This window comes from Pseudochaenichthys georgianus, chromosome 7 (genome assembly GCF_902827115.2).
Source record: "Pseudochaenichthys georgianus chromosome 7, fPseGeo1.2, whole genome shotgun sequence".
In the NCBI taxonomy this organism is placed as follows: domain Eukaryota; kingdom Metazoa; phylum Chordata; class Actinopteri; order Perciformes; family Channichthyidae; genus Pseudochaenichthys; species Pseudochaenichthys georgianus.
Window position 1 is genome coordinate 1,939,589 of NC_047509.1, and position 15,470 is coordinate 1,955,058.

The 15,470-nt window shown below is 41.5% G+C and overlaps 1 protein-coding gene across 4 annotated transcripts in view; it reads right to left on the bottom strand.

Annotated features, from left to right (window-relative positions):
- Positions 1–2,695: 2,695 nt before the first annotated feature.
- The window catches only part of gripap1 (GRIP1 associated protein 1), a 45,357-nt gene continuing 32,582 nt past the window's right edge, over positions 2,696–15,470 (bottom strand). For all 4 annotated transcript variants that reach the window (XM_034086643.2, XM_034086641.2, XM_034086640.2 and 1 more), the window contains 3 exons: positions 11,858–11,951; positions 6,341–6,531; positions 2,696–5,280 (listed from right to left, as the gene is read on the bottom strand). In XM_034086643.2, the coding sequence (XP_033942534.1) occupies positions 5,203–5,280; positions 6,341–6,531; positions 11,858–11,951 (363 nt within the window). In that variant the 3' untranslated portion in view covers positions 2,696–5,202. The remainder of the gene's footprint in view (positions 5,281–6,340; positions 6,532–11,857; positions 11,952–15,470) is intronic.

Genomic DNA, 15,470 nt, shown 5'->3' on the forward strand with positions numbered 1-15,470 from the left:
GTAAGCTTCGCTCGGATTCCCTCGACAGAAAGCAGTGGGATTTCTCCATAAGGTTTTGGAAAATAGCTCGAAATAAGGTCTGTGGAAAACGAACTTGTTAGATAAATGCACGTTTTGTTCAGCCGGATAATATCCACATGTCTACCCTACTTTTATTATTTTCGAATCATAAATCTAATCGATAGATTTATGATCGATAGATTTCTAATTAGCATAAGTTCGTTCTTGATGGCTCACTTCAGTGATAGTGAGGACATCTTTGCGAAATTATTAACCGAGTCATTTTAAAGATTGAGTTACAATGATAAATTGGAGTGGCAAAGGATCAGCTGAATGACCCCGCCATGAAGTGCTTCATCCAAAAGAACAGGAGGATGGACTTTGTGTTTCAGTGATTTGATCATCAAAGGTAGGCCTAAGTCATTTTCAATGCGGGCCGCCGTGCCGACTTAATTCATTTGTAATTGCTACTTGGCTGTGTGTGCCCTGTCATGATAGGTGTAGGTATAAATGATGTTATTTTGTGTGGTAGAGGGTCGCTGTCATTGATGCGTTTCACCCCAGACCGCTGTTTTGATATTCCGCTGAAGTATAGTTGAGACGTAATATCTCCTTTTTTTTAGAGGGAAGGGGGGGTCAGAGGGCCTAGGTATAAAAGTCACGGCTCGCCACTGCCTACAGATTGAGGTTGTTAGTAAAAAATCAAACTAACTGATACATTAAATGATATATGTGTAGACAAGACTCATTAATCCTAGTTGGAATCCACCTTAGCTGCAAAATCAAATACCTGATAACATAAAATAAATATTTAAACTCAATGTGCTGAGATTCATGACCTGATTCAGGAGGAAACATGTTCCTTGAACCCCGTGTGTGTGTGTGTGTGTGTGTGTGTGTGTGTGTGTGTGTGTGTGTGTGTGTGTGTGTGTGTGTGTGTGTGTGTGTGTGTGTGTGTGTGTGTGTGTGTGTGTGTGTGTGTGTGTGTGTGTGTGTGTGTGTGTGTGTGTGTGTGTGTGTGTGTGTGTGTGTGTGTGTGTGTGTGTGTGTGTGTGTGTGTGTGTGTGTGTGTGTGTGTGTGTGTGTGTGTGTGTGTGTGTGTGTGTGTGTGTGTGTGTGTGTGCTTGAATTTCTATGATCTAACCTCCACCCAAGGTGACTGTTATATTTCTTGGATATACATGAACAAAAGATAGATACAAACAGAGCCCCAACTTGACACCCACAACCAATAAGATATTCAAAACACTTACTTAAAATAAAAAATAAAAGAGACCCAAAATGACTATATAGACACAACATGGCCCAAAGGAGACACAAAGCAATAACAGGAGGAGATTGGCTATTAAAAAAAAAACTACAAAGAGACACAAAATGAAAACGAGATACAAAATTACAACAAACAGACAGAAAGACAGTAGGAATGACCATACAGTGACTCAACATATAGAGACTCAAATTGACTGAAAACAGAATAAAAAAACTGCAAAGACACTCCTAATGACACAAAATGAGGAAAATTACCACTAGACAGAAAATGACAAAGAAATAACAAAAATGTTCCCCGAAGACAGACAGATAGACAGACCTGCTTCCTCTGAGCGTTTCTTTTAATTAAAACCACATTTCTTATTTCTTAGAACTCATCATCCACTTCCTCTCCTTCAATTAACCCCGGCACCGGCCAATCAGGCGCTATCTCGTTAAGGCGGACCCCGTCACCCCTCTAATCTGTGTCTCTCTCTCTCTGCGGGACAGGAAGTGCCCGGCAGCTAATTAGAGCCCCCCTCCCCCCTCTGAGGGCCCCAAACTCCTTCACCCCCATCACTAAAACTTTACTGAGAGCTGGAAGAGTTTTTAATCAACAAAAACAGAGAGCATTGTGGGAGCTGATGTATTGTCACCTGCAGAGAAAAACAAATGGAAACTTCGTTTCCGCCGATTTGATGAGAAAAATGAACCCTCACTTTCAGACAATAACACCAAAAATGCTTCTTCTCCCTTCATTCCTCACTCCTTTATTCAGCATTCAGTCCAGGAAGTAGACAGAGCCCGTCAGAAATACAATTGATTCTTGTTCATTTGTTCTGCTTTTTTTTACATAATAAACTTTACTTAATTCACAAACATAACATATATATATATATATATTCTAAGCCCAGACTCATATAAATCTGGTCTTTATTTTATCAATAAAAAAGTTTAAACTTCAGAGGAACCAGAAATACAATTTTAAAAGTAGGATGTTTGACATAAAAAAAAAAAAACTGTTCATATGTCTTGAGCTTATCTTACATTGTTTTTATATCGCATTCATTTTTGTAAAACTTCTTATACACTTTATTTTTGTATATTCATATTTTGTTGTCATTTTCTTATCCCTTTTAGTCCCTGGTTAGTGTTCCTTCTTGCCAAATGTATATATAAAATTAATGTTTGTCTTAAAATCTCATTATCTGGCAAAAGACTTTCCCACAAGGTTAATAAAGTAACATCTTATAACCCTAAAAAACACAGAAAATATTGATAGTTTATAAAGTAAGTAAGGTATTAAAAGGATAATCATTAGCTCTGTTTAACTTGGGCTACTGTTGATCATTGATAATTCACTCAAACTAGATTTAAGTTCACATTTGTAGAAAACAATTTGTCCTGAAATGTGTGAACATGCAAAGGAGAACACGGAGTCATCGTCTCCAGACAATAATTTTTATATCATATATTCTCATGTTACAATAATTAGCGTCATAATCATCAGTCTCATAAATAGATCGGTTGATTCTTCACACAGTTAGAAGTCATATCACAGCGTGTATATATATACAGATTTAAACAAACAAAGCAACGTGCCGAGTCACTGTCCAGCACATAGACCGATCCCGCTCAGTCAGTCTCAGTGAAAGAGGGAAAACTTTTAAGTGTTTTCAGTGCAGCTGAAACCTTAATTGTTAAGTCATTAAAATGTGATTTACAGTATGACAACAAGATCATATTTCTCTACATTTAAATATTTAATAATGCCTTCAAGTTTGGGTCTCAAGGATCTGAGGTTGAATAAAAGCTGCCTGAAAACAAGTCGAGTTTTTCTCACTCGCTCTGAGAAGTTCAGACTGAAATGTATATTCCTTTGCCATGTACAAACAAAAAAATAAAGCAGAAATGTTCAGGCAGTTACAACATAATGCTACAAGCATAATATCCAGGATTTAGTCAGAGCCGGTCACCAGAAGCAGCCAGTGCAATAGGTTCAGTCCAGGATGTAGTCAGGGTCCAAGTAGCAAACAAAGGTAAAGCCAACAGGAAGTGTGTGTTAAAAAGTCTATTCATCCATTGTGTTACAGATTTCAAGATACAGTCAAAATAATAAGATGCGTTGTTTCAAGCAGGAAGTAGACTGAGCCCAACAGAAAACATGGAATAGCAGGCTGGTTTGGTGTTCCCAGTCGGGATGGAAACAGGTCACAACAACATTAATAGTGCAAGACAAACAGTTCTTGTGATTCAAGAGAGCAGAATTATACAAAACAAACAAAGCAAAGAGACAAGACAATCATTTCAGTTTTCATTTTCCAACCCAGACGCCCCAGAGGACTGACTTTAAAAAAAGAGCAAATTTCTTTAACTAATTGTATTCTCATACATCAGAAGAATAGTGAATGTGTCATTTTTGCATGCACTTATATTCTAATTATTCTGATACATATATGACTTCTTTCTTTTTGGATAAAACCCCAAAAAACACAGAGTCTTAAATGCATTACAGTGATGAGGACAGGCTTTAAAATCCAGCAAATAGCCTGAGCCATGTCACATTCCTGTAATGAAACGTATTCAGTGACAGGAGACGGAGGTGGAATTCCAACAAGGATTTGTTTTTCTTTGCAGATTTTGGAACATGAATACAAAAAAAGTAAAAGTTCCACATAATAACCGGGAAACAAAAACGTGTCTTTCCAACAAACCAAAAGACACAAAACATGTTCAGGAAATACCCATGGCCCAGAAACAACCACAACAACAATATTCAATCAATTAACATAAGAGTCTTTTTGCTCCATGACATAGCCTAGGCCGATGAACACACATTGATTAACTGAGTTCAAGTGAGTTTTTAGAAAATGTGTCGCACATTATAATTTGCGTTGAATGTTGTTAGCAGGAGATAGCTTAACATGTTTCATGTTTAGAGAAACAAGAGTTGTTATTTCTGCAAAGCTACAGACTTTTCGTACATTTCTCGGTCACTGATTATTTGTTGATGTAGCTAGTTATAGTAGCTCGACTAACTGCCATGTATAAATGGAAATCTTACTAAGAGATGAAAAGGGGCAAGCGTTTATCTAATATCGATAAAAAAAATGCCATACTATCAAATCACTTTGGCAGAAAAACATAAGAAAATAGAGCCAAGGTGAACAAAAACCGTTTTACCATTTAACAAACAGCTCCACTAACTTATTATCTGTTACTTTAGGTTTCTGTCACATTGCATGGCTTTCATCATCAGGAAGAAGAACTGAAATAATCTCTGTTACATCTGAGGAGATATTATGAAATGTGGCTGAAATCTTGGGTCAGATTTCAGTTTTGAAGAAGGGAAAAATTATCCTAAAACGTCAATGAAATCGTAGTTACAGTCGGTTATGAATCTCTGCAATCCAGGTCATAGACAGACCCCCCGGGGCATTTACTACTGAAGCGTTTAGTTGCGGACAGGAAGCCCAGTAAATAGCCAGATCACAACGGAGTTACTGCACATAAACAATGAAATAAATCATTCACTCAGTTATACCAGGCAACTGTTTTCCAGGACATAGCCCGGACCCATAAGCCAGACATTAGAATCTTAAAGGTGCTTTTCTGAAATCACCTTCGGACAGAAACAAGCATAAAGTAAAGCGTCAGTTACAATGTTTGTTTTCCAGGTTGCAGCCAGGGCTCAGAGGAACCGAGTGGTGCAGTCTAATTACAGTACATTCAATAGCAACACAAATGAGCTGACCAAACTTTTCCATTCCCGTCTTGTCTTTAGTTTCTTCTTCTACACCTTTCAAAACCGGTCTGAGGTCACAAACGCAGAGAATGAAAGAGGAAGAAATGTTGTTTCCAGGTGTTAGTCTGAGCCCAGCCCAAACTCTCCAGCTGAGGGGATCAACAGTAGTGAGAAGGAAGGGAAGGGACGGATGTTTCCAGGCGATAGTCTCATCCCAACCCGGCAGCACCGCCAACAGGATTCTCTTTACTGAGACAGACTAATTCCTGGGACAAAAGCTCCAGGTCCTGCAGAGAAAGTGGTTATTTTACAACTGAGCTTCCACTTACAAATATTCTGTCTGTTGAATTTTCTGGTGTCTATAATATGTCGGACAAGTGGGAAAAGTGTCAAATGTCTGGTTTATTCTTAGTGTTAGTTTAGTGATATTTCGAAAATCCATGAATATATTAAAGTACGAGCTGACCAATATTACGATTCTTCGTGAGACCCGCATTTATGTGAGATAGACAAAGTGTTCATCAAAGCCACAAACAGAAACCGTGTATCGTGTGTGTGTGTGTGTGTGTGTGTGTGTGTGTGTGTGTGTGTGTGTGTGTGTGTGTGTGTGTGTGTGTGTGTGTGTGTGTGTGTGTGTGTGTGTGTGTGTGTGTGTGTGTGTGTGTGTGTGTGTGTGTGTGTGTGTGTGTGTGTGACCTGGACCTCCCTCTGGGTGATGTGTCCTCCTACACACTCCTCAAACACGGCTACACCCCCCACTTCACACACCAGACATGTTTAAAACTGTGCAGTTCTTGCTCATTGTCATGGGAACAGCTACCACCACCACTTAACTACGCTTTACATCACACACACACACACACACACACACACACACACACACACACACACACACACACACACACACACACACACACACACACACACACACACACACACACACACACACACACACACACACACACACACACACACACACACACACACACACACACACACACACACACACACACACACACACACCACACCTTTATGTTCAGACGCCCACAGTGCTGATTTAAAGCCGTTAGGTAACGTTGTCTAGCATTGAACTACATTACCCAGAAACCCTTTGATGCAGTGATGTCACATTTATTTATGTTTCTGTGTGTTGAATGTTTGTACGTAATGCTTAAACAATAAATCAATGACATAAAATATATTGATGACAATGTTTGCAACAAAATACAAATTTTAATCGACAAAAATAAAATATTTTTAGTGTGTGTGTCTGTGTGTGTTGGGGTGTGTGTGTAGGGGTGTGTGTGTGTGTGTCTGTGTATGGTGGGGTGTGTGTGTGTGTGTTACCTTCTGCAGGTGCATGTTCTTGGTCAGCTGCTCCTCCAACATGTTCTGCAGCTTCTTGTTCATCTCCCTCAGGTTCTCGTCTCCCGGCTTCACCAGATCTCGCAGCACCGAACCCAGACCGCCTCTCTCCGCCAGAACGCCTCCGTGACCCCCGTGACCCCCGTGACCTCCAACCGCACCGCCCGAAAATCCTAGGAAACGAGAAGAGGACTGAGTGTCTCCAGCAGAATCGATAAGAAGCTCTCTCAGTTTGCTCTTGAGAGATTTCCACTGAGACGAGTGGAAGGTCCTAAATCTCACTTCTCTTAAACTGCTGTTGGAAAAGTTCCAAATTGGAGATGTCCTGATGCACCATTACGTTCTTAACCAACCACACCTGCTCTTTCCCTGCAGGTGAGCTGGAGGAGTAATCCCACTTTGATCATGAATTGGAGGCGTGTGGAAGACTACCAGCCCAAGTCACGCCCCCTAAAGAACACATAACACGATGTGTGTAAATAGGCTGTAAGAAGTAGAAGAACTAAGGTCTGGTTCCTCAAATGAATACAATAACACGTTTCGTTGCTATGGACACACAGTTTAAGGTGCTGTTCAAACTTGACTTTATATTGACTGCTTTCTTGTTTATTCTCAGACTTAAGAGAAAGCAAACGTAAGGAACCTTTGGAGGATCCCAGGAATCAATGTAATACTTCAACAGAGGGTCCGTTTATCCCTTCCTGCACCTGGCCCAATGTAATGTGCATTAAACACAATAATAACCTGTTACCACAGTGTTCCTGCAGGTATCGGATAAAAACAAAACCTTTTCAGAACCGTTTTAAGAACAGCTGATGCTCCCTTAAAGCTCCCAGCAAATACAACCGATCGATTACAGAGAGCTGTCCGAAGGGGATGATACAGGAATAACAGAGACACACAGTGAAGTGGGAGCTCTGTCTGAAAGGGAAGAACTCGACTACACATGGACAATCTGTTCGTGTCCCGATGGCCTCGTTGTTAAACCATAAGCAGTATGAACTCTCTCTCCTTGTCAATCAGACTGTCCTTATTGTCCTCGAGGGGTTAATTAAGCTGTCAGCCACATCGCTTCAGTCCATCAGATCAGATAACACGACTCAGTGTTCAGTTACAGCAGCTCTGTGAGGCTCTGTTAGCACACACTGTATAGTTTAGCACGTTAGCATGCTAGTAGCTAATTAGCAGAAAGATGAAGTTTCGATGACGCAAAGCACTGTACACGAGATACTGTGGGAGGTCACCAAATTATGGATCAGTATTAATATTTACTTTGAGGGTAACGTGAATAATAAACCACATTTCCTCTCGATCCATCCAGGAGTTTGGATATTTCAGACTGGACCAAAGTAAAGACACACTTTAACATCCACAGCAACTCTAGCAGGAATAACATCACCTCCTTAAAGAGGCCCTATTCTGCTTTTGGGGTTTCCCTCTCCTGTAGTTTGGTCAATATGTTTGTGTGCATGTAAATCAGGGGTGTCAAACTCAAGGCCCGGGGGCCAAATCCGGCCCGTGACTTCTTTTCATGTGGCCCCACAAGAGCTTGCAAAGAATATAATATGTTTATTATACGGTTACATGCCGCTTTACAGAAGAACGTTGCCCATAAACTACATGTCCCACAATGCATCTCAAATTTGACTTTTTTCTTAGAATCTGACTTTTTCTCAGAATGTGTCCGTTTCTCAATGTCGAGCACATGTCTTCCGAGTCACTTCCTTCAGAAGTGAGGTAAGAGTCCTTCCTGGCATTTGGAAAACGAAGAGTGGAACAGGCTAGCAAGTGTGCATGTGTGCGTCATATGAGAGGCCCCGCCTTACATTTTCCTCCACAGATTTGGGGAAATTGGTCCGTGCGCAAAGCATCGTGGGGATTTGAAGGACGCGAAGTCTACCCATGTGCAGCCTCGAAATTACCCCCAAACCAAGGACGCGGCCTCTGTGGAATTCCAAGTATGCTGGAGATTGGAACAGTCCTTAGGCGGCACTCGATGACGTAGCATCCTTGAAATATTGGCTTGGAAGCCAGTTTCCTCGAGATTGAGAAACGGCCTCTGACTTTTTTTTTCAAAATGTAATTTCTTTTTTTTCTCTTTTGACTTTTTTTTCTGAATTCTTGTCAAATCATTTTGTGACATTCTCACGAAGTTATTACCCTATCCGATAACAATCCAATACAGAGGCAATCATGTAATACATTATTTTATATATCTTAAATATTTATATATGTATTTTTATATAGTCTTATATATAAAACTGGCCCTTTGAGTGCAACCATGATGCGAATGTGGCCGAGACGAAATTGAGTTAGACACCCCTGATGTAAAAGGACTTCAGAGGCTAAAAGGGGTTTTTATTTTATTTTGTGTTTGCACGAAGACACGACAGATGGCACGTGTAAAAATACGTTTATTGTACAACTCAGTACTTCACGTGATATCCCAAATTAAGTGACTGCATCTTTTGACATTTTATCCTACCGTTTATTGCTGCTCTGAATGTGTCGAAAATGTGTGTGTGTGTGTGTGTGTCCTCGTTGTAAACGTGCAGAAAACCGAACGTAGGGGATAGTTTAACTTCTGGCATATAAACAGATCTTAGGTATGTACGTAGGTAAGTATGTTTATCCAACTGGGAGTCTGATAATCTGTCCGTCTACGTTGGGCCACATGCTGTGTACGCGGTTGTTCTGAAGCTTCACTAATGACGGGGACAAAAGAAGAGAGAAGGAGAAACTAGTGGAGGAGAAAAGTGGAAACGAAAGGAGTTGACGAGGATACAAGGTAAGACAGGGGAGAAGGGAAGGAAACAAGAGAGGATAGGAAAGAAGGATGTTGGTTTGTTGTGTTTTGATGAAGATCAGTTTTAAATTAGACACACGCTTACTCATCACATCTGATCACATAAAATAAGACTTGGTGTGTGTGTGTGTGTGAGTGCGTGTGTGTGTGTGGTAGCTGCATAAAAACCGCACAAACACATAAATAGAGACGGATAAATGTTTTTTGATGTGTTTGTACGGCGACCTTGAGAGCCTTGAAAGGCGCCTATATAAAATAAATGAATTATTATTTATTTATTATTAAAGAGGGAATCGATTAAAAAGGAAAGGTGAAGTGAAATAAAGAAATAATCAAATTAATCGGAGAAAAAGAGAAAATCGTTCATCTTGTGGAGGCAGAGGCGAGACACACACACACACACACACACACACACACACACACACACACACACACACACACACACACACACACACACACACACACACACACACACACACACACACACACACACACACACACACCAGAGTGAACTGTACATATTTTACACCTGAACACCTGCACCGGTGTTTCACTGCCGGATGACTTACAGCCAGCTGCTCAATCAGAGCCTGATTCTACTGAAGGAAATTATATTTAAAAAGTGAGAAAATACCCAAAGAAATTGTGAATAAAGTCTAAAACAATTACAATATGTTTATTTATTTGTATAAATCCTAACATTTACTGCAAAAACATTTGATAAAATATCCTAAAACATACGTGAAATTAGTGGAAAAGGTTGTGATACAGGTGAAAATGGTTACTTTACATCAGGTTTGAAATGCAGTACTTGCAGTGGAGTATTATCCCAGCGTGGTAATTGTACTGCACTTTCTGATCTGATTATTACTTTGTTTCTGAGCATGAGCTGCTGACGAGCCCTGAAGCAAGGCACTAAACCTCCAACTGCTCTCCACAGATTACCACTGCTGCCTAGCAACGCTACAATAACGGCGACACGCTCGGGCGAGTTTTCACGACGAGTTTTGACTAAATGTAAATGAACACTGGATGTATGGAGCTGTGTGTGAGAGTGTGTGTTGAATATTTGATACTGCAGCTGTCACACACACACACACACACACACACACACACACACACACACACACACACACACACACACACACACACACACACACACACACACACACACACACACACACACACACACACACACACACACACACACACACACACACACACACACACACACACACACACACGTCTGCAGGTAGCTCTGGGTTTTACTGCCACTTAGATTTACCATTATTACACCGTTAGTGGCAGTAGGATGGAGAGAGAGAGAGAGGAGAATTAAACCAGTCAAACATGAAATTGAAAACAGTGGGAGAGAACAGGTGGGGGGGGGGCGGGAGGTAACAGTCATTCACAGATTGATTGTTTTTTGGCAGAGAAACTCGCAATATGATCAAAAATACAGAAAATAAAGCGAGATAATTTACTTTTGGTCTTCCCTTCTTATGTTCCTGACGATCGACTAATCGAGCTATTATCGTCCTCGTTTCTCATCTTTAACGTTCAGCCTGTTGACTCTTCAATGTGTCTCGACTGTGGTTTATTTTAACATGATCATCAAGCGTCGAAACGAAAGGGAAAACGGCATTTGTTAAATACTGTAGTTCCTATTATTGTACAGTTTGATACAGCATGACTCACGCGTGGCTGCAGCGATGCTCATTATACAGAAGAGGGGAGAAGAAGGGTGGAGGAGGAGGGTATCTAATTGAAAAATAAATCAGCTGATAGTTTGAGGAGTTATTAAACACACACACACACACACACACACACACACACACACACACACACACACACACACACACACACACACACACACACACACACAAATGTTGAATATGATATCTCTACTAACGGAGAGGAACCACAGCTCCATGTTTGCGTCACTGATCACATGGTGCTGTTTGGTCCGTGTGAGGCGGTGGATTAAAGTGGTCGTAACGAACTGTCGTGTTCAGATAAACGACGTGCTGAGGCTGCACACTTTCTGCTGACTGATGCACTTCTTATATATTACCTGCTTTTGTTCTGAACACTGTGAACCAGGGAATCGCCATGTCGCATTGCTGGAAGTCAACGGGCTATTATAAGAGCTTGTAGTAAATGATTTGTCTGCTAAATAAGATGCTGCTTCATACCAGCCATATATACTTTCTACATCACGTGAATGATTCAGTGACGAGCTCCTTTCAAATTTGAGAAGTCTGAATGTGTGCAAAGGAGGTGGAGATATTCCAACTATAACTGCAAAAACACATGGTGCTACATTTCCCATAATGCACCTGAATAGTATATTTGTATAAGACCCTTTCTGCCTGGTGAACAGCAACAACTTTCAAACTACTTGAAACAGAGTTGCAGCTTTTCTACCTCCATTACCTGCATGAATTATAACTTAACACGTTGCCCAACATCCACAGGAATAATAATACACCTTTCAAATATTAGTTTCAGTCTTTATATTCTAGTCTCACATTTTCACTCTGTTGAATTAAAAGAAACTCATTTCTGGAAATTTTACTGACTTTCTGTACTCATCATACTGTGACATCTCATAATGTCTGTGTGTGTGTGTGTGTGTGTGTGTGTGTGTGTGTGTGTGTGTGTGTGTGTGTGTGTGTGTGTGTGTGTGTTACCGATGCGGCTGTCCATCACGTAGGTTTCTATGATGGAGCTCTTCCTGCAGATGTCTTCAGCCATCGACGAGCAGCTCACCTCCAGATGTTTCACCTGAAGGAGACAAATTCAAACAGTTAGTGTTCAGTTAGTGTTCAGTTAGTGTCAGTTAGTGTTCAGTTAGTGTTCAGTTAGTGTTCAGCTAGTGTTCAGCTAGTGTCAGTTAGTGTCAGTTAGTGTTCAGCTAGTGTCAGTTAGTGTCAGTTAGTGTTCAGTTAGTGTCAGTTAGTGTCAGTTAGTGTTCAGTTAGTGTTCAGTTAGTGTCAGTTAGTGTCAGTTAGTGTCAGTTAGTGTCAGTTAGTGTCAGTTAGTGTTCAGTTAGTGTTCAGCTAGTGTCAGTTAGTGTCAGTTAGTGTTCAGTTAGTGTCAGTTAGTGTTCAGTTAGTGTCAGTTAGTGTTCAGTTAGTGTCAGTTAGTGTTCAGTTAGTGTTCAGTCCGCTGAAGAGGTTTCACTTGTAAGTAGAAATTCTAATGAACTTATTTTACTAAAACTAAAAAAGTATTACCCTAACGGAGGTCGCGCTAGACTTTTTGGCTGACAGGATCGTAAAGTTTCCGTCAAAATCCAGTATTACCTGTCGGCCTTCACACAACTCTGACGAGGGGGGGGGGGGGAGAGGGCACGCTCGTGAACTGTCAATGGGGGGGGGGGGGGGCGAGGACTGTTGGCGCCGTGTTATGCACGCCCACTGCACCTCGCGCGTAAAGCAAACACTCCAATGATCGGCTCGGCTTCCTACGCTGGAGCCTGCGACTCTGTCCCCAGAAACTGAAGGAGACAGCTTTTGTGGCCCCGGTACGTTCTAAACCAGAGTACGCCAGCTCGGTCTGGGAACCCTACACTGATCAAGACAGTGATGCCCTGGAATCGGTTCAAAGAAGAGGTTTCATGTTGGGAGATTATGAATGGGACCGCAGGGTCACGGAAATGCTCGAGCGGTTGAACCGGGTGGAATTAAGTGAAAGGCGGCGATTGGCTCGTTTGGTTCTCTTCTTCAAGATTGTCCAGAACATCTCAGCCATCGATGCATCGATGTACCGAGAGCCAGTTAGAAGAAGTGCAACCCGCAAAGCCAACTCATTGAACTTCGAGCAAATGTTCCCAACTAGTGACACTCTTAAATCCTCCTTCTTTCCGAGAACAATCAGAGAGTGGAACTTGCTAGAAGAAGAAGCTGTCATCGCAGAAACCGTGGAGAGCTTCCGGCACATTTTAAGAGACATGGATCATCCATCCCCCACTGAGCGTGACACCTCTGGGTTCCGCTCAGTATTCATCCAGATCTGTTCGGCAAAGTGATGTTTGGAAACGCTATCATTTCCTTTTTGGAGGCCACGCATAACACGGAGCCTCGCTGCGGGGAAGCTTTGGCGCTGTTCCGAGTTTGTTCTAATCTGTCAAAATGTCCGTCATTGTTAAAAAGAATCCGTCATAGACGAAAAATATTCGGTTAACGCCACCTCTGTACCGTATTTAATGTAGAGAATTGCCTCTAGATTAATGTATATTTTATTATGGGATTCAAATGAATGATGCATTAATGTCTTCATCTCTTTAACGGTACAGCTGGTAAGTATAGAGCAGGGGTCTCCAACACGTCGATCGCGAGCTACGGGCAGCTTTTCAGTAGCTCGCCGCTCGATTATCGATTATAGCGTAGTAACGTTGCTTCTTGATTTTTCGGCCGCGGCCGGACAATAAAGTGTTTTTATTTTAGAATTGTTTCTGTCACACAAATATAAAATTGGTCCGTGACGCAGAGATCAAGGAGCAGACGTGACAGCGGCACAGCGACACCACACATGGAGCAGTCTGCTTTCTCCAGCAGCACCAGTCAGAACCAACGGCAGAATGACCCGCTCTGAATCAGGCCGCGTCGCTGCGGCTTAGAGACACACAGGGAGGGATTTGTGTTTTTGAAAAACACTCGTTATCATAATGTCAGGTTTTTGGTGGATTTAAGCAAGTCTTGGATTGCAGAGTATGAATGTCCTCTCGCTATTTTCAGTTGATAAATACGTGTGTACAGTTTGTGAAGGCAGGAGGAAAGCTTCCGCAATCACCGTCTCCTCTCGGTTCCTCCAAACCCCGCCCCCTCCTGAAAAATAACTACTAATAAGAGTGACAGGCTGATAGAAACTTTATTATTCACTTAATCACTGATTGAGATGATGAAGCTAACTTAATCTCATACATTCATGGGATTCATGTAACAGTAAGACAGAGAATGTGAGTGTGCACCCACATGCACTATTTTTGTTTTTATAATGCTGTTGTAAATACTCCTGTTGTCTGCTGTGTTCAGACTCAAGTCCTGTGTGTGATGCCTCATTCAGGAAATTCAGTGTCCTTTCTTTAACAGAAGACCGTTGCTAGAAGCTGCAGCTAGACTGCAGAAGTATTAGTTTTTTGTTTTTGAGGATGGACAAATGTCACACACAGATATAGGGAGGCTAGACCTATACAATTGATTAATTATGGTTTATAATTTAATGTCAAGACGAAGAAGAAGAAAATATGGCTGCACTGTTCAGTGTCAATCCTGTGGAGATGGAGATGGAGGTTATAAATCTCCAAAATCATGTTCAGCTGAAGTCTCAGCCAAACTCACAACATTTCTGGAGCCTTGTAGACCCAGAAAACTATAAGAACATTCACCAAGCAGCACTGAACATGTCTGCTTTATTAGGCTCTACATCCCTTTGTGAAGCAGCTTTTTCCGGCATGAATGTCATGAAATCTAACTACAGAACAAGACCGACTGATGAACATGTAAATGACTCTATTAGAGTGAACCTAAGTGGGTACACTCCAGCATACACCTCTATGGTGGACTCCATGCAGCGCCAGTCATCTCACTAACTGTAAAAAAGAGTGAATGCACTTATTTTACACGTGCCATAAGATGCTTGCAAGGTGGTGATTAAGGCGATGTATTTACTATGTGGGCCATAATAAGAAGTGAAAACATTGTATTTTTCTCTTGGACATTTATGTGAATCTTCAGTGATGTACTTACTATGTTGTCCATATCAATATGTGAGAAATTGTCGTTTTCTTGGACCTTGATGTGAAGTTAAGATTTTAGATAAGCTTTAGGTATTGCAATTTCACACAAAAGTAGCTTAATTCAACTGATGAGTGCTATGTGAATAAATGTAAGCGATGCGATGCAAGTAGCTCTTGGCCACTTTCATTTTTTCAAAGTAGCTCTCAGGTGGAGAAAGGTTGGAGACCCCTGGTATAGAGCATATTCTACTACCGTACTTTTCGGACTATAAGCCGCGACTTTTCCCCCCATTTTTTCTGTACAGCTAACAGCCACTAGGGAACCTCCTAAATCTATGGATTTTACAGGTAACATTAACCACCTTTAACACTATGGGCTCTAGGACCGGTCCGCGCCCGCCACCTCTAAGCGGCGGGCTCCAGCAGGAAAAGCTGGAGGCCGGAAAAGAGTGAGACAGGTAGCGCGCCAAAGTAAAAGTGGAACCGAGAGACAGAACGAGAGCAAGACAGACGGACAATTTAGCTGCTGCGGCGGCTTATATGCAGGTGCGCTTTATAGTCCG